The 19,825-nt window shown below is 42.7% G+C and overlaps 1 protein-coding gene across 1 annotated transcript in view; it reads left to right on the top strand.

Moving 5' to 3' along the window:
• The first annotated feature begins 237 nt into the window (after positions 1-237).
• The window catches only part of mdfi (MyoD family inhibitor), a 32,590-nt gene continuing 13,002 nt past the window's right edge, over positions 238-19,825 (top strand). The window contains exons 1-3 of the mRNA XM_088921353.1: positions 238-716; positions 2,190-2,288; positions 14,057-14,203. Of these exons, the coding sequence (XP_088777479.1) occupies positions 2,201-2,288; positions 14,057-14,203 (235 nt within the window). The 5' untranslated portion in view covers positions 238-716; positions 2,190-2,200. The remainder of the gene's footprint in view (positions 717-2,189; positions 2,289-14,056; positions 14,204-19,825) is intronic.

The raw sequence follows: 19,825 nt of genomic DNA, 5'->3' as shown, positions 1-19,825 counted from the left end.
TGTGTAGAAATGTCATTCGAAATTAAATAATAATCGCTTTCCTCCACTGCATTGTCGTAACAGTGTATCATTTATCACATTTTAAATTTACTTGTGCGCAGGGACCATCCCGAAACCTTGTTTTCATTTGTCTCTGCTTTAGGTTAAACCTAATTATAGATTAGTTAAACACAAGTTCTTTCTAAGTTTCTTGCCTGAAGGAAACACAGTAATCAGCCTTGAATGCAATTTCCTGTTGAAGGGACTGAAGCTGTCTCCAAGACTGTACCGAGGGAAGGAGGGAGAGAGAGAGAGAAGGGTAACAGACGTTAAAAAAGTGGTAAAACACAGGACAAGATACAGCGAAGTTGCTTGAGAAAGGTGGCGAACACGAATAACAGCGCTTGTCCAGTCTGCTAAAGTAAAAAGCCAAAAGTTTGAAAAGCGAGCGCGGCAGCACACGAAGAAATCTCTCCCAGGCGCTCGGGGAGCGAGAAACAGGGATACACAAGAAACACGAAAACTTCACCAAACAGCAACACAAACGCCGGAATTTGGAAGTTGCAGAGGCCGTAAGAACTTTTCCACATCACATTGGGACGCAGGTATCTGAACAGACTGTGCAAGTCAAGTAATAACTGCAGCCGAAATGAACGATAGATAAAGTTTTTGAAGAAGAACAAAGTGAAGAAAGAAGCATAGAATGCAATTGATGCAGTATTTCTGAGCGCCTCAAGGTGGGTTAATTGTTCTCTTATATGCCGTATTTATGCTTTGTTTCAATGGATATTGTTATCGTTGTTCCAATTAAGCGATATCTGAACACGTCCAACAGGTTTGAGTTCGTTTGCGCTCGAGCATGTTCAGGCTCGTTAGAAAAAACAGAATTCAGGTGAACGAACAGTAGGTGAGTGTAAGGCAGCGGGTGCTTTAAGGAGAAATAGGAATTGAAAACAGTGTCATCCTTAGACCGCTTTGTTTATGGTGAGGTTTTTATTTTTAAAAATAAAGAAGCGAAAGGTTTGATTTAGGCTATTGGCGTCCAGTGACGAAGACCAGAACTCGCAGACGGGCTGTTTGGTGCGTGTTGTGTCTGCGGTAGGATTCTATCTTCAAAGTATCGGCAAAAAAAAGTCCATATCCAGGCTACATTCGATTAAAAATTATACCTGTCTGTGAGAGCTGGGTTATCACTATAAAAGATTAACACCTACTGTATCTGGAGTGCATTTCTCTTTACGTTCACCTATATCTGTTATAGTTTTGAATTACCTTGTGAATGACATCTAGTAAAGCCACAAACCGAGGCTTAACTTTAATTCAACGTTGTGTTTAACCAAAGTAAATCGTTTCACGTGTCAATTAAAATCCCCATTGCCTTCGAGAGCATTATTCTGCATTATCGTTAATCTTACACTGATGAGCGGTCGGTAAAAAGAAATGACCATATGACTAACCTTTGTTTAGCAAACAGTCTAGTAGAGTCTAGTAATCACACTCTAGTTATATTTTTGTGAAATTTAATAGCCATATTTTTCTGAATTGTATCTTGAGTCTTTAATAAAGTGACTTTATAATCTCAAACAGAATATGAGATCCTTAATGTATGTACAATAGGGTCACCTTTATTGAGAAACCTGGGTGTCTAAAAATGGGAGGGTCTGTATTATAATTAATGTAAATAGCAAGTTGTAGTTAAAGGTAATAATTATAGTTTGTGCAACTGATTGCATAATGACCATCATGTTCTAATTATACAATGTGCAGCCTAATTTATTTTAAAAAGAAGAGAATAAACAGTTGTCAAGGCTGGTCTCTGTCACCAGCTGCCTGGCACCTATGTGCTCGGGAGTATCGGTGCCCTCCTGCTCTCCGCGTAGTCAGGACCTCGGCAGTGCAGGGAATACACAGGGCCACTTTCTCCCTAGCACACCTGTACCCCTTTAACTGTGACGGGCGAAAGGGGGTGCCATCAACCCAGCTACTGTTGGTTTCAAAAACCGCCTCGCGGCCCGGGATGTTAGTGGACGAGCTGATTAATCAGGCTGGGCGGTTCCCTCCTGTATGAAGACTGAAAACAAAGGAAGTTTCTCAAGGCTTCTTCGGGTCCAGGCAGCTGTGTCTGTGTCTGTCGCTCCTGCGCGTGTCTCGGGGGACCCAGAAGGAAAGTGCTGCTCAGTCTGACCCCCCTTGTTGTCGCGTTCCCCTAGCTTGTGGACAGATGTCAGGGGCTCGCGGTCCCTCGGCCAGCTCTCCTGAGGATGAGGACCACTGCTCGATACAGCACCAGCCCGGGGCTTCAGACTCAGGTAAGAGGAGCACTGCTGGAGAACGCTGAGGAGGGCTTGCGAGGTCACAGCAGGCCTCCTGCATCAGCCTTCATGACCACTGCAAGTCCAAAATGCTATTTTGGGGATTTATCAAGAAGGAACAACATCGACCAACATTTTGAAAAGAGAGAAATCTTTTGCTGTTGCTCATGAGGCTCTTGATATTTTTGTAAATTAAACATTTATTAGCATTAAGATTTTCCAGCATGTTTTTTTCATATGATCACTCTTTATTCGTTTCGCTGGCTATGGTGAAAAGGGCTGCCAAGAGGCTGATGAGTCAAATCCATTGTGATTAGCTGTGATTATTATCAGTTCTCCCAACAGCCCTGATAGGAAAGCTTTACCGAGTCATGGAAGTGTGCTTTTCATTCGCACGGCCAACTTACCATGACTAAGCCAAAAATGAAACAACACCCAGGACCAAATAGAAGACAAGACATGGTTCAAGTGATTAAGAATGGGATCTTTTCTTTTGAACACATTCAGATTTCATCAAACTAAAGCAGCAGCTGTTTCCTAAGAGAATAGAATTAACTGCCCTGAAAAGAAGTATAACTCTTGTGCCTTGTTTGTGCTGTATCCAAAGCGAAGACATACGGTACGTACGACACACATACAGGTTTCTTGCTCCTGAGTCTTTACGTAGACACAAAACCATTACGAGCCATGCTTTTTATATTTCAGTGATGGGACTGGTTACATCTGAGGGTGAGGGGGGAGCTGTCTTGTTTTGGCTGTTCAGCCTTCTTCAGGTGCCATTCCTCCTCCTCCTCCTCCTCCTCCTCCCCCCCTCACAGGGCCCACAGCTGTGTTCTCTTGTTAAACCAGCATTCTGCCACACCTGAAGCAGGCTCGCCGGCTGAAGCAGTCATTCTTCTTTTTGCCGTGCTTCACACAGGAGCACTGTGTGTGCTGACTAAGAAATGTGCTGTTGTAATTATACTCCTGCAGACGTTTAGGCGAGGAAACAAGCTGAAAGGGAGATGCTCCACGGTACAGACGCCAAGGAGAACGATGTTTTCATAAATGTTGGAGATGGAGTGCACAAGGAAGGATGTGGGAATATAGTAGGACAGAAACGGGACACATGGGGATGCTGTCTGCTTCTCATGGATCATTGGTGTAGCCTATTTGCACACCAGCTTTGTTACAGAGGTCTCCATGTGTCCTGACAAACCTCCCAGGCCTCTGTCTGTTTGCTGTGCTGCTGCTTAAGCATCCTGCTAAGTCAGGCGCACTCCCCTGACCTTAAAGTCTCGCAAAATTAAAACGCTCAGAGCCGTAGCTCCGAGACAGAATGTAAGACTGCAAAGTAATAACCTGATCAGGTTGTAAAAGCTTCTCGTGGTCCGTTTTTTTAAAAAAATAAGTTTGAAAGAGATATTACGGCTTCAGATGATAGCAAAAATGTTTCTTGAACCTTAATTGTTACTGTTTTTGTACGTTGTGTATGAAAGAGAAGCTGATACCCGCCCTGTGTTTTTAGTGCCTGGTGGTTATTTTCAGTGGGAGACATTGGTACATCAATTTAGGGTTACAGGCTCTGGGTGCTGCCAGTTACTGGTCTGACAGGCCTCACAAGAGCCTCCTTTCACAGCATGTGGACCTTGGGCACTCCTCCGCGTCCCGTTCGGGGTCTTCTGTTGCAGCCCTGTTAGAGCTGCTGATTCGAGAAGAGGTAAACAGCCTTTATTTATAATGCGCTCCGCTTTCTTGGGGAGACGTCGCTGCGACCGCAGAATTAATTTGCGGGCAGCAGCGGAGCACAAGCTGGAGGCCTGCAGTGGTCAGAGGACTAGTAAAATAGTCCCCTTCTATGTGGTGCGCTGGGAGTTTCGCTGTGAACAGTAGCTCATTCACCCGTAGCGCAGTGTGTGGAAGGCAGGGTGGTGATGCTGTGCGGCAATACGGCTGCAGTTCTTGCAGCTCGCCAGTTTTGTTTCTGCAGCTATAGGAAGGGGTCCGGCTCTTTTTTTTTTTTTGTTGTGCTTTGTTTGTGCATTTGGTTTTTAATATTGAAGCTGAATGTTGTTGTTGTGCATTTTTTACAGGGCCACACACGGATAGCCAGACTTAGAGACACCTGTGGAGTGGAAGGGAGGGTTAGACAGTGACTTTAGTTTTACATGCCCTGAGCTCACCCTGCTCCTGTTTTGACAAACTCCTGGAAGGGTGCAAGCCTCAAGATCCCAGTTCTCTACAATGAAGTGTCCTGACTTTAATGTCCCCCCCACAGCTATGTACTGGCTTGGCCCAGTTTCCTGTCAAGCCCAGTTTAAAAACACCTTCCCTGACCTCCTAACTTTAATGGCCCAATAAAAACTTGCACTGGACATGCACACAAAGGTAATCTCCTTTGATCTGTTCTTTTGCACAATGCCCGAAAACATTCAAATTGATTTATTAGTCTTTTTTATGATTGTGAATCTTATGAAATAGGTAAGATATCATGTATGCACTAATATTAGAGCTAGATTTTCTTGCCAAAGTTAACAGATTCCAGTTATTTCTGGTTTGGAGGATTTTTTTTCTGTGACTTCAGATAACTTCAGGATTCTGTGGTATCATTTTAATCTTTTAATAGATCAAAATAGTCCAACTTTGTAAATCACACAATCTGTGTATTAAATCATTCCACTTAATCCTAATGTTGTGTATATCAGTATTTGACCCTTCCTTGCATTTTAAAATGATTCTCTATCTCAGACAAGTGGTCTTAGTCACAGTTATACCTTGACTGCATACAGAAGCCTACAAAAAGCGATGACAGTTGGTTCGTTTCCCTATCATTAAATATTCAGAGCATGTTATTTTGTGAGCTAGGGATTAAGCACAACATTGGGCTGATGTATTTTACACAAGAACCTCTGGTGTAGTTTGTCAAGTCACTACTAAAGACTGTAGTGCTGGATTTATTCCACAGTGTTTGTTTATATAACCATCTCTTTTGTTGTCATCAGTCAAAGCTGAAAGCGCACTCCAAGTAATTCAGCTGTGAAGATGCAATCAGTTCTCTTGTTTATTTGAAAGTCATTGTACCAGCAGAAATGCCTTCTTCAAAAAAATAGCCCATTCCACCCCATCTTTTTGTGGTGAAGGATCTCATATTTGCTGTTCTCAATCTTTCAAAACCGACCTTGCAAAAGATGAACTTTGTTATTCAAACTGCAGACTCTAGTATGCATTCCAAATCCTTTAATACCTTTGTAGTCCAATTTCAGAGAATTTGATTAGACATTGTCAACAATTCTTATTTCAGTAGTTGAGTGACAGGTTTTTCAACAAAAGCCTCTGCATTTAAATTATTTTCGTAAGAACTTTTGAATACAGTTAAATTCCTGCAGTTTGCTTTAGACTTGGAAACTGACTAGGATGTTTCTCAGCAAATTTAATTAGAATTAGTTAAATGCTTTCCATACCAGTCAGTAAAATGTGTACCTTATAGAGGGGATGTGTCTGCAGTCACCAAAAAAGAAATCCCTGACAAAAAGGTATATTTTTTTCATATTTCTGTCTATGGACTGCCTGTCACTATAACCAGAGCAACACAGAAAAAAAATGACTTTTTAAAATATGTGTTAAGGAAGGAACTTTACAAAATAATGTGCTTCAAATCCCAAGCAATTACATTTAGCTCAGAGGAATGTAAAACACAAGACCTTTCAGCTTTAATGAGCTTGCGCTTATATTATTTCTAAAATCTGCAAATCTGGAGAAATTCCAGAGGTGGGCTTTGAAGCTATTTTGAATACATTTCCAGTTTTCGGCTCCATTAAATGTGAGCATTTAGTCTCGTCGTTTGAAGCATATGAGTTTGGTTAAGATGTTGCAAATCTATCAACATGTTAAAAGTACAGTAGGTTTAGGATGGTGCTTAATTATTATTATTTTTTAATTACACCCAAAGGAGCCTTGTAAGTATCCAAGAAGATTTCGATTTATTGGGGGGGGGCTGTATAGAATGATGAATTAGCCCTTCTAATAAGCCATGCTTCAGATGAAAAGCTGCTGCCTTTAATCAATATCAAGTGTTTGTGTGAATGGTGCCAACTGTTCCTAACACTGTAGAGACAACGATTGGTACCGAGGTATATCTGAAATATTGTCTGTCGGTTCAGTTTTTCTGTAAAGTAATGGAATTCATGTTTCTGTTGAGATAAAAATACAGATGAGTGTAAGGAAGGGTAAAAAGCAGAGGAGGCCATTCTTATCCATTTGGTAGTTAGTAGCCAGTTGATCCACGGATATCACCCAGCCATTTCTTGAAAGAAGCCAGGGTATCGGCTTCAGCAACATTGGTGGGCAGCTTGTACCAGACTCCTACAACTGTTTGATGTAGACCCAACTCTAAGAAGTTCTCCTGTTATGATGTAGTCCACCTTATCAGTGCCTTTAAGGATTTTGGTAACCAAGATCAGGTCCTATTTTAAGCTTCTCTGTTTAAGAGTTAACACATTCAGCTTTGTTTTGCTTCAGGAAAAGCCTGGGTGGCTTTTCTCTGGGCTGAATCTGGAGCAGCAATGTATTCATTGTAACATGGTGACTAAAATTGTACAATTTTAACATAATGGCCCTTGTTTTAAGCTCTATACCTTTAACTGAGTTTCATAATATCCTGTTTGCTTATTTTCTTTCTCTACACTGTCTATAAGATGTACTGTAGATATCAAGATAACCACACCAACCTTTTTTATAGGTAGCCTTTTCTTGCTTAGCGTTTCCCATTTCCTGTTTATAGTTTTACCTCAGTGTAACACTAAGCACTTGTCTACACTAATCATCAGCTGCCAGGTGTTCGCTTAGTCTTAAATTTGATCTAAATACACATGCATTTTATTTCTTGCCTCTGTGAGGCATTAAAAACACAACCAATACTATTGGTTCCAATAATATTTTGTTGTGATTTTAATGCCTCTCAGTGTAAAAAGAAATAGGAAGGCAACTAAGCTCATAAATCTAATGTCTATTTAAAGTTACATTTTAGTAAGCATTCTCATCAGTATAAACAGGTATTTCTCCAGTTTCTGTGCCCCAGCTATCCTTCGTATGTTTCAGTTTAAAGAATATTAATCTGCTTCTGCAAACCTGGCATTTTCTTGCCTGAAATCACAGACTTTGCTGTGTTTGTAATTGATGCGCCCTGGGGAGCTGAGTGACACCCCAGCAGTGGCGTGAAGAGAGCGGAGCGTCAGCAGCCTGTCCCCAACACAGACGCGCTGCAGCGGTACCGCACGCCCCAACACGGGGGCGTCGCGCTGCTGCCCCCCTCTCCCAGACCGTCCTGCTCTCCACCCCAGGCTGTTACACAATCAGTCAGAGTTGACTGTCCTCGCCCACCCCCCCCACACCTCCTCCTTCCCTTACTCCAGGGGAATGCAGGACGCCCGCCGCGCTCTCTACCCGTCATGCCCACTGTTATAACGCTGGGACGGCTGACCTCCAGCACGGTTGGAGGCCCTCTGCCCCCCGTCTCGGCTGCTGCCCCGTGATCGTCTGCAGCAGGCACATGGAACTCATCAGCTGCAGCGCGGCTCCTCTCCAGTGGAACTGAACGAAAGTGCACGTCCGTCTCGCCCCCAGACTGAGCACTCCCATGGCTTAGGAATGCTGCAGTGGTACTCCTGGACGTGGCAGACGTGTACTGTAATGACAACTTATTCCTAATTAATATCTTCACTAGGTGCAGTATACCATATTACTTTCGCAGATAAAATGAAGCTGCACTTTTAAGTATTCCAGTGGATTTCATGTGTGTACCCGGTGGCTGGTTATTGTTTTTTTTGTGTACTGTTATACTAGATTTTCTTACTACTCTAGAGGTACAGTAGCTGGTATTATTAGATTAGATTTTAATCACAAGCATTTTTTTCTCCACTTAATCAGTCTGTTCCTTCAACAAAAAAAAATGATGGCTTCTGAAGCCTGACTGTGTTTATTTATATATTTGGGGGATTTACACAGCAATTACTCCCTTGACCTGCTAATGCAATCATGAAACACATTAAATAGCACCAAATGCATTTTAAAAAAGCTTTTAACTCTTTCTCCTGCTGCTGTTTGTGAAAATCACTGCATTTTTCTTTTTAACTGAATCCAAGAAATTACCTCACATAAACTAAGACACAGTTCTGGCAGACATGGCTCCTGATTGTGAAAGCGCAATGTGCAAGATTCTAGACAGCACAGGAAAGTAGTTTGTGTTACATAACATAAAGCCATTTGATACACTGTGATACTGTCAAAGTGCAAACACAAGAAATTCACAAACCGGCATAGAGCCTATCTAGGTCGTTTAGTTTTTAGTAGGTAGAGCCGTATCTTGAAGAAAGCCAGGGTATTGGCTTTGACAGCATGGCTGGGTGGCTCGTTCTGGACTCGCACAGCTCATGGTGAAATGATGTGCTTCCTGTTCTCAGATTTAAACGCGTTGCCCAGCAGGTCCATAGTGCTGATCTTGTCAGGGCTAGAGTGACTGAAAAGAGCAGGATCACGAAAGCTCAAGGCTGCACTGAAACTGTTTCTTGATTAAAAATTACTTTCAATTAGGAAGGACTAAGAAACCTCAGAATGTGGATTTATTCAGGCCAGCCCACTGCAGTGGTGTGTAAATTTTCATTCACTCTGTCCACAGGCAGCCTTTTCTTTTTACCACATAACAATGTCTCAATGCTGCACTGGTCTAGCGTGTAATGCTGCTACTCCTACGTCTTAACCCAACAGGATTGCAAAGTTCCAAAGGCTTGCTTTACAGCCAGAACTGTTCGACAATTCCCAGAATAAATCCTTTCTTTTCAAACTTATAAGGCCCCTGACAAACCCCCATGTGCAAATAAATGAACAGTTTTTTTATTTCTTATGAAAACCGCTTGGTGAGAGGAATGTCTGCCTCTTTTAAAGGTAGCTTCACTTTCAGTGTGACAGGAATGCATTTTTTAATGCAGAAGGGCTGCTATGAGCTGCTAGAGGCAAGATGTTATCTTAGCAGGAAACTGGATCCTCCCCCTTTGCTTGAAAAACCCAGTTGCCACTCTGCCAAAAACTTGAAAATCCTCTGAAATTCAATCCACCTCTTTGAAAAGCCTCCTGAGGTTTGGTCAGAGCTGGCTGAAGCACAGCAATTCAACAGTTTTGTTAAGTTAAGACCGATATGCTACTGAGACACTGCTGGATCTGCAGTTCCCTTCCCTGATACCAGACCTCTCTTTTTTATCTCTCTTGGTTGAAGTACTGGCACAGCTCTGACCCTTCAGGAGCTGGCCGTTTTTGTGGTCTGATCATCCTGTATGTGCAGATATGTTCCCAAATACAACAATAGTGTACTTTCTTTGCTGGCTGTGTGCATCACGCATGTGCATGTGCAGGATTTAATGTGCTGCAATTATAGTAAATGTGCCTCATTCAATACTCTTATTGTTTGTTTGACAGGTGCTTTTATCTAGAGCAACTTTCGTAGTTTGCGCCAATACAAACAAGTTGTGCATTAACACAACAGTATGATTTAAAATATGAAAGGTATGATCAATTATTGTTACAGTTTGTTTTCCATACTGTTCTTGTACTTGTGATTGTTGCCAGTGTGCTTCCTTAATGTTGGTAATGAACCACTGTTAGCATTGCATATCTAGTTCCACTTTTATCTTAAATTGAACCTTGACTGTTCACAAAGGTGACATGCTGAGAGTAGATCATCTCCTTTTTTTAAACAATAGTGAAACAGTTTATTCAAGGTATGTAGCTGTGGCTTTCTTGATCGGTGCCTTGTTGCCTGGGTATTTATGAGCACATCTGCAGTCTGTACCTTGAGACAGCTCTCCAGAGCCTCACACAGGGCAGGGAGAGGTACTCAAATGTAGAACGTCTTGCAGATGAGAGGAGGGCATTTGGTCCATCTTTCTTGTTTGGCTGCCAGCCACTAATTGATTCTGAAATCTCACCCAGCTGCCTCTTGAAGGACTGTCTGGCAGTACATGGTTTGATATTGAGTGAAGGCAGGTGATCTGACAGCAAATGTAATGCCTTCTTGCTGTTTTCTAGTCTGAGTGTCTGTGCGTAGAGATGGTTGAGGTGGAGAGATGATGATTCCCATTTTATTATAATTTAATTGCATAGTGTGGAGTTGTTTTTGCTAAATGCTGTAGCATTACTCCGAAACTCCAGGGATGTTTTTCGACAGTTGTTACAGATTCTGGTTCCCAATGTGGGTGAAATACAACAACAGCAAAAAAAAATACACACTGCGAAGGGAACACAAGCATAGTCACATCTGTATTAAATTTGAAGTTTGGAGGAACCACAGAGCAAATGGGCAAGCGAACACCCATGCACCCTCCCGAAAAGAAACATCGCAAGATTTAATTGCCACCATCCTGGCATTTTCTCATCCTAACATCTCCTTATTCTAATAAGTACCATCTGACAGGTCTAAACCCACCACCCCTAACCTCTGCAGGGTCTAAATCCAGTTTTTAATTTATCCCCACATCTCGCTTCAGACCGTTTTTAAAAATTGAAATAAAAACAACAACCCAGTTCAAGCAATTTTCATATCTGATTTAATCGTTTTGATTGACATAATGAAAACAGCATGTGAAACGCTCCCTTTTCAAATGAGCTCCACATGTTGAAGAAGAAACCCGAAGAGAGGAAATACTTACATTCTCTGTTAATCCTGTTTACTGACTAGAGGAGGGACAAAAATCCCGAGACAATCTTGTCCTGAACAATGCCACATCTGAGAAGACAGGTACAGCAACAGCCCTACGATGACGGATCAAAGACAATACCAAGCACGCCTCTGTGATGTGCTATTATGCATTTCTTGATAAATATCTTGTCAGGGTCTGGTCTGTGTTTGCTGGAGGTCTATGTGATGTTGGGGCATGATACCTTCTCTGGAATCTCTCTTGTAACAGTCCCAGCCAAAAATGTCATATATTCTACAGACTTGGGGAATCCACTAAAAAAAAGGCATGAAATGGATTCTTAAAGAGAGCTAGTTTGTCTGGCAAACCAAGCCCTTAAAAGGCCCGTGCAGCAATTCGCAGTAGAGCAAAAATAAAGCATTTTTTGGTTTTCTCTTTCAAAGAAAGGTACACGTAATGGCCCTGACCAGCGACGCAAGTTCAGCTGGTTTGGTAGACAGCAGGCTGTTAATTGGCACAATTCAGTAACGGAGGTTACCAAGAAAATGTTAAGGCCGTGTGAAGTCATAGAGATTTACAACCCTGAGTCCACAGCTCCATCCTTCACAGTAAATTAACCTCATTTTGTGACGTATGATGTGTAATCAGCTTGTATCTGTCAGCGTTCACTGCATTTTCTGATCTGCCTGCAAACTTGTACACGAGAATTACAGAAAGAACTGCTAGCCAGCCATGACGCTGGCTCTCCATTTGGCAAAACACGACTAGGGCTCGGCCCCCAGGGCTTTCCAGTTACTGGGAAGACCAGTGACTTGCTGGGCCAGCAAGACCCTCACCTGGTGCGAACTCCAGTGGCTCAGAAGTTGGTTCTCGTGGTTGTGTTCGTACACATACTGGAGCTTAGGACTGGAGGGCCACGTCTTAGGACACTGACACAGACAGCAACACACACACACACTCACATGAGGGCCAATTTCCCACGTTTCAGGCAAACGTGGGGGGGGGGGGGACATGCAGACTCCACACAAATCCAGTGGGTGATTCTACCATGTAAAAAAAAAGTAGAAGTTGCCTTTCAGGCCATTTTTGGCTTCCTACTGGCTAATCCATTCCAGCCTTGAATCCTGGGCTCTGTAGTCTTGATGCTTGTTGCACTGATGCTGGCACCAGATGTGCAGTAAATGCCGGGACAGTGTGCTGGAGTCGTAGTGTGCCTTCATTACAGCATCGGTGTCTGCAGTGGAGACACTCTTTACAGCCCTCTTAAAATGGCTCCAATGGCACTTGAAAGACTGGCGTAGGTCGGAGGTGAAACCTGGAAGTCGTTCCTGCAGGCGAGACAGATGGACTGTCCTCGCTCTCCTTCTGCCACAGTGATGCGGAGGACCGAGGGGACAGTCAGTGACGGGGAAAAACTCCTTTCGTAGCAGTGAAGAAAATTATCCAACTATCCATTTTCTATCTGCTTCATCCAATTCAGGGTCACGGGGGAGCTGGAGTCTATCCCAGCAAGCAACAGGCGTAAGGCTGGAACACCAGTTTATCGCAGGGCACACATGCACACTCGCACCAGGGCCAGTTTTCACTGAAGCAACTTAACCTATCAGCATGATTTTAGACTGTAGGGGGAAACCAGAGGAAATCTATGCGATCATGGGGAGAACTTTCAAACTCCGTACAGATAGCACCCCAGGTCCGGAACTGAACCCAGGGCCTCAGCGCTGCGAGGCATTAATCCTAACCACTGCGTCACCCAAGAAAATTATGTAATTACATGGGTTGGAAGGGTGTTTTGGTTATCGGCATCCACATTGTGACTGAGCCTCTGTCCAGCTCACCTGCCAGGCTGACTCACACCTATAGTCTTCTGAAAGCAGGCAGGCAGTCAGCCTCAAAATCCTTTAGCAATATGAAATTCGAAGGTAATGAAGAAGCAGAACGGGGACTAGCCTTTTCTCTCCTTCCTCAGGACTCCTTTCCTCACCAGGTCCCGGAAAAGCGTTTCACATTAGATGCTTTTTGTTTATAAAACAGAAAATAAACTGCAGCTGTGTTTCATTTCATGCTGCTGAAACTCGAGCGCTGTGCCCCTCTCTGAGGTCAAAACCTGGCACTTTGAAGTACAGGCATAGCAGCCTGAGGAGGGACTGAAAGCTCTTGTAATTACCAGCGTATAATGGGCCTGTTTGACTCCAGAAGGGATGTGTAAAACACACAGAGCGCTTGTGTTTCTGTAGTGCTGAGATGAAGACCACACTCCTGGCCACCCCAGTCCAGCTGCCTGTTCTCGGTAGATACAGAACAAGAGATCAGCCCCTTTTGTGCTTCCAAGCCCGTGCCGTACCTTCACTCTCTTTCAGAAGAACAGAGAAAGAAAGATGACTGCCGCTGACAGTTCTTTTCTGCACAAGCGTATTTTCTAAGTTTTAGGTTATAAAGTTCAGCGTTTCTGTCGAGGTTTTTTGTTTGCAGTGTTTTTGAACCCATGCAGGTAAAGAGCAGCTTTTGGCTGGGGTGAAGCTGCAGTATTAGTATGTCAGTGACATCTCTGCGTTCTTTCCCAGCACACTTGAGGGAGATATTTATCCAGAATGATTCAGCTCCGACATGAAAATTTACTTCCATGATATCTTTGCACTTTTGTCACGGATTTACTGTTTTTTTTTACCATAGTGTTTCGTACTTTGCTGCACTAGACCATGGAAATACCGTGCTGTGATATTTTAAACATGCCTCTGAAACATTTATCATGGTGTAATATGGCATTCTTTCTTGTAAACATTTTGAATCGCCAATTATTTTGTTTTAACCACCCGATGTGGAGTCGTTTCGTGCCTCTGAAGAGAGCGCTACATTAAACGGACAACGGTCTGTTTATTCCAATTTGCAGGATCTTCCTAATTGAGAATACCAAAAAGAATACAGCAGAATAACAAAGTGGAATTTAATCTAGCAAGTGGGGTGACGTGGTGTACAGTAGATTAATTAGTTATCTAAATTAAAATCCAAGGACCACTGTTCTTCTGTTTACAAATTTGTTTGGAGGGGGTTTCTGCTGCTCATTCAGTTCTCTTCAACATTTTTACTGCTGTTGCCCTGCAGAAGAAGAGGCATTTGAAAACGGGGAGCAGTCCCATGCTGAAAGCACGCCGAGGGAACCCCCAGTACCCCACGGGATTGAGAGGAACACGAACGACGACAGAACCCCTCTCAAGCCGGACTCTTCAACGCCAAGCAAGAGCATAACATGTGAGTGGGAAAGATGGATCTGCAGCACATCGGTTTCTAAACGATCCATGTTGTGAAAGTAACAGGGAGGACAGAACCACTTCAGAACTCGCCCCAGGTCTAGAATAAGAAATACGTTTTCGGTGCACTAGGAAGTCTGCTATCTGCAGCAGCTACGCGAGTTAAAAAATAATCTCTTAAACCTCATAACTGGTATCTTTGTTAAAGCAGGACAGGATGACTAAGAGCCTGGAGATACTGGGCTCTTTTCCCAGCACCACCTCTGAGTCATCCTTGGTGTGACCCTGGCCAGACACACCCGTGTGCCGAACTGGGTCAGGACAGGACATTCTCGCTGGCAGCCTTGAGCATCCTCTGCCGTCCCCGTTTAAAAGCACAGTCCACACAGCACAGATCCCTGCAGAAGTGTGGGGAAGCAAAGATCCGAAGGCTGGGAACTTGTACACAAGAATTACAGAAAGAACTGCTAGCCAGCAGACTGTTATAAATTAGGGAGAACTTTGGAAATTGCATGCATTATAATGGGGTGAAACTCTCTGGACAAGCTCCAGAAAACAGACTTATTCCTCATGCGTATCACTCATAAAACGTGGCTTGTCTTAATTTAGTGAAGCGAATAAAGTTGACCAAAGGAATGAAAACACATTTGAATCATTCTGAATGCGTTATGAAAAAGCATGTTAACAGCAGGTGAGTGAGGACTGTTGTGGGCTGAGTTCCTTTCTCCTGTTCCCGTGTATTTAGGGGTTTTCAGTAGGAGTGCTACTGAAGATATTTTAGACAAAACTTGGTAAACACAGCTCTGTGGGTGGTCCTGTGAAAGAGCTCCAAGCTTTATCTCCCAAGTGTTTGCAGCTATCTGTCCCGTGAGCCTTAAAGGAGCAGCTGCACTTCAGTTTTATCTAGTTTCTTCTTTGCCACACTTCTCTTCCTCCAATTCAGATGTTCTGTTCCAGTAGAAACAGCCTGTATGGGGAATAAAAAATGACAAAGGGCATCAGTAGAGTGAAGCTTATTAGATTCACATAAAAGAAGATTTCTCAGGAGAGAAATTATCTTGAGCCTTTGCACAACACTAATCGACTTCCTCAGCGCAGACCCTCGGATTTTCAGAGAACTTGCTTTCTTTGTGCAGAATGTTTCTCTACATCCAGGAAGTCAGCCGTGAGGAGTATTTTCAGAAGATGTTGTTGCTTGCCGTTCTGGCACTTAATGCTGACAGCTACAATGTGATTCATGCGGGAAGTGGGATCACATGCTGTACATGTCAGGCGGGTGCCTTTCAGCTGCAGGAAGCTGTTCGAGAAAGGGATCTCGGTGTTGATGTAGGCTCTTCTATGTCCTCAGTACAATGTGGGGAAGCATTAGAAAAGCAGACTGAATGTTTCAGTGTGTAAAGTAAATGTGGAATTTAAATCCGAGGACAATAATGTTCAAGTTTTGCTATGTACTAATAAGACATCGTTTACAATTTTGTAGTCGGTCTGTAGTCATCACCCATAGAAATACAAGACCAACAATCCTTAGAGGCTTGTTGTACACAGACAGATTCAAAGAGTTAAATCTCTTTAGTCTAGAACAGAGGAGACTAAATGGAGATTTGATCCAAATTCAGTATATGAAATCCTAAAGGGTTAAAGAGATTAAAAACGGCTTAATGGTGGTTAAGACCAAGCTCCTTTACCAAGCAGGTAGCTTGCAATTTATGATCATTTAGCTATTATGCAACCAGAAGACCTTGATGTGTTCCTTTCTTGTGTTTTATAAGGATTGAAGAAGAGATGACAACACAGACTTGAATTAAAAAGTTGAACAAAGGAATATGCAGGAGAGAAAGAAAAAAAGCAATCGAAGAAGTGTAGATTGCTCTCCTTGTGCTTTGAAAGTCACTGACCTCAAATGCGGTCTCTTCTTTCTTCCAGTCTGTGGTCTTCCTCATAGATGATTCTAGAGCTGTACAGTGTCATGGCGTTTGCATAACCTGCAGTGCATTCTTGCTGCTCATTCAGTTTTGAAACAGTGACCAGCTGCTGGGTGATGTAATTCAGCAGCATGTGGTGCTGAAGTAATGCTAGATACCACAGTCATGGCTTGTCTGCTGACACATCGCAGGCTCCGGAGTTTTTACAAGTCCCAAGTGTTGTAACCCTAATTACGACCGGCTTATTAGATTCATAGGATGTGTGAGTAGCTGCCATTTCCTCCGTCTTTCAAAGGTGTGAAAAAATTCAGAGCCCCATTTGAGATGAGAGATTATGAGCCCCCCCCAGCCTAGAGTCACACCTCATGTAGCCAGAGGAAAAGCCAAGGCCCAATTTAAGAAAAAAAATTGGAACAAATTGTTCCTGCCAGCCCAACCTATAATCAGCCCACGTCCAAAATAATTAATAAAATCCTGCTATCAATTTCAGTTTATTCTCACTGATTTTTGGGGTTTAAAATACTAGTCCACAGCTCACTACAAACCAAACAGCTCTTAAAGCTGATATTTAATGAGGCAATTTGGTCTAGTGGTTACGACCGAGAGCCAGAGAAGTCTGAGATGCCGTCCAAGTGCGCTCTGCTCTGAGCCTCAGCAGGGTGCTCTGTGCCCAGAGAGGGGTCTGTCGCAGATCTTACCTTCAGAAGGGACTCAGAGCTACATTGTCGTCTCTTACACTGAAGACATCACTCAGGTAATTATTCCCCTGATGGATGAGTTTTTATTTTGGCTCTTTGGTGTCTGCGCTGGGTATATATAACTGTCTCTCTGCAGTGTCTTTTGTAAGCTTGCCTCACGGGTGACAAATCGTATCCCTTTGTGAGCATCTCTCCTTGTTCTATTTCCTCAACTGTCCCAGCACATCACCTACAGCATCTTAGTGCCTTAGTCTTGGTGGTGTGTGAAGTGAGGATATAACTCTGAAGACCCTATTATTTAAAAAAGGCATAACAACTGACACTTTTACTGTATACTGTACATCATTTTTTTTGTTCATTACCTTTATGAAATTCATTGGAACTCAAACGATTCATTGAACTGAAATGATTCACTTCAGTAAAACATTTCATAATCTTGATAATTTGATGGTATCTAATGGAACATTTTAACGTGCCTCGTATTGAAACAAAAAAATGTTTCCAACCTATAACTAGTTCTATTCTGGTAGAGGGGAGTAATTACCTTTTTTATTAAGGATGCACATTTCCCAGTAGAGTAATAGAAAAATAAAAAAGTCAGTAGACAGAAACATCTTGCAAGGTAATTAATTGCGCTGTATACACAATGTTGTCCTAAATTAGCTGCATGGCATGGGCATTGCTTTATGAATTTGGGCAATTGTCTTATTGAGAAAGAATCCAGCAGTTCAGACAAGCATGTGGTCAAAGCACCTGGTTTGGAGACATAGTGGAGATGGGATGCTGTTTCTGGACTTGTGCAAGTCTTACAGTATATCCGAGGGTGAAAGGGCAAAGCTGGTTTGTGCTGAAAACGCCTTGAGGAGCACGCAATACAGTGAACACGGTGTGCTCATGTCAGAGCTGTGAAAACTTGGCATCACTGACATCATCTTCTGGGGAGACTGGCTGATATAGAGCCCTCTGTTGTGTCAAGGCTATAAAATCACGCAAACAGAATTGCATCATTTGTGTTTATGAGGAGCTTTGTTTTTTAATAGATCCTTTGAATCTTAAAAGGCTGTGGCCGCATTGTTCCTTTGAATTGGAGAGTGTCGGAGATTATTAAGAGAGAGGAATTATTGGTTTATGAGATGCATCGTAATAAAATGGAAGCTGTGAACGCATTCCAAGCCCAGATGCTCAAGTGCAATATAATGACATCAGCCTGTTACGTGTTTTTGGAAACGGGAGGCCTGATAGGCTGTCTGGGCACAGCTCAGAAAGACACTGGGCCTCTCCGAGCATGACGTGATGTCTGTCGCTCACGTTTTTGATCTAGCAAGTTTTAACAGAAAATACAATTGTACCTTCCTTAGAAGTTAAAACGGTTAAATAGTATTGTCTGATATTTCAGGAGTTACGGTTGTTCTCTACTAGAATAACTGTCGGCTTACTCACATGTTTTAGACATCACGGCTGGTATTTCACTCAAGATAATGGAAATTCATAGTATTGATAGTTTTTCTTCTAAGGCCACAGTATTAAATAACCTGTTATATCCAGTTGTTTAATTTGCATATTTAGTTTTATAAACCTTGATGATTGAAAAGCACTAAGCTGTCCTTTCAGCGTATTCTTTTTCAGAAGTGTTTATTGACTCGATAAAGGATGCTAGGAGCAGCTGAGACAGGTGTACACAGAACACAAAATCTTTTGCGATTTATACTGAAGAGCCACACCTTACTGAACGTCACACTTAAACACTCCCCATCCTTAAAACCTTAGTTGTAAAACTGGTTCAAATGATAGATCATTTAATATTATTAGACTGATTATTTTGAATACTGAATACAATTAATACTGCATAAGAAAACAAGCAACTTACATTTGTGCCTGTTTATACAGCCAGATGTTTTAGAGAAGCAATCTGATTACATTACCTTGCTGAGGGGTTCAATCGCAGTGCTCCTGTGCTCTACCTGGGATGTGAACCCACAAGCTTTCTCTTACAAGTTTAGAGCCTTTGTAAGGCTGCTCTTATATACTAAACAATATACTAGTATATCATGACAGTATATTGATATACTAAACAACCACAGGCAGCTCAAGTCTGTACAGTGTGTAAAGTCTGATCTGGTCGTTAGCTGGGCAACATAACGTCTGAAGGTGTAAACAGAAAAGCATAAAAAGCTGGATCACTGTAAAGGAACTTTAAGGAATAATATGTCTGTGTAAAATTCTGCATGATTCTGGCACAGAGCAGCTTTAATTTGCCACTGGTCTGCTACAGCCTCCTCCCCGCAAACACACAACAGAGCTGCCACACTCTAAGCCTAATTATATTTCCGTTTTATATTAAACTTTCGTAAAGGTCAATCATTTAAAAAAGTGGAGTGCCGCATCCTCTTCTGCCTCTTCCAATGGCAAGTTTGCAAAACAAAACGCCGCCATTTCAGCACCTGTGTCTCTCAGTGTTTTTGGATGATTGGATGCCGCTGTAAGCCCCGTCAACAGGTCTCTGCAGAGGCTGCTGGAAACTTTGATACTTTGCGGAACCAAAACACTTTGCCTGATTGGCAACCCATGTGCTGCACCAGGCTAAGCAATAGGGGATCACTGGGCTGGAGGAGTGACAAAGAGCAGCAGAGTTGATGGAAGCTCAGTGACGGAAAGCCTCCTAAGCATTTTAAGTACCTTGGAGGCCCCTTTGCTCTAACATACCTCCTCTGTTCGGCTGCTCCGTATTTTAACCTCTTTTCCTTTGTCATGCATTTTCTATTTACCCTGCTTTCCTATAGAGCAACTTCCAGCACGTTTAATATGTGGAGGTGCTGCCTGCAAACCCCAGCCCCAGACCAGGCTGTAAGCCACTACAGCCGAGCCCGTAAGCAGCTTCCTGAAGGTTAGGATTTTTCACTTAACAATAGTCTCAGCAGGATTTAAATTCCCCGGAGTGAAAAACGTCTGCATTTATCCACTGACCCGCTCCCAATCACTCCAAAGGAATGCTTCTTTTTTTTT

Source organism: Atractosteus spatula, chromosome 7 (assembly GCF_055471065.1).
Source record: "Atractosteus spatula isolate fAtrSpa1 chromosome 7, fAtrSpa1.hap1, whole genome shotgun sequence".
In the NCBI taxonomy this organism is placed as follows: domain Eukaryota; kingdom Metazoa; phylum Chordata; class Actinopteri; order Semionotiformes; family Lepisosteidae; genus Atractosteus; species Atractosteus spatula.
The sequence above is the reverse complement of the archived record's forward strand: the minus strand, read 5'-3'. Positions and strand labels throughout refer to the sequence as shown.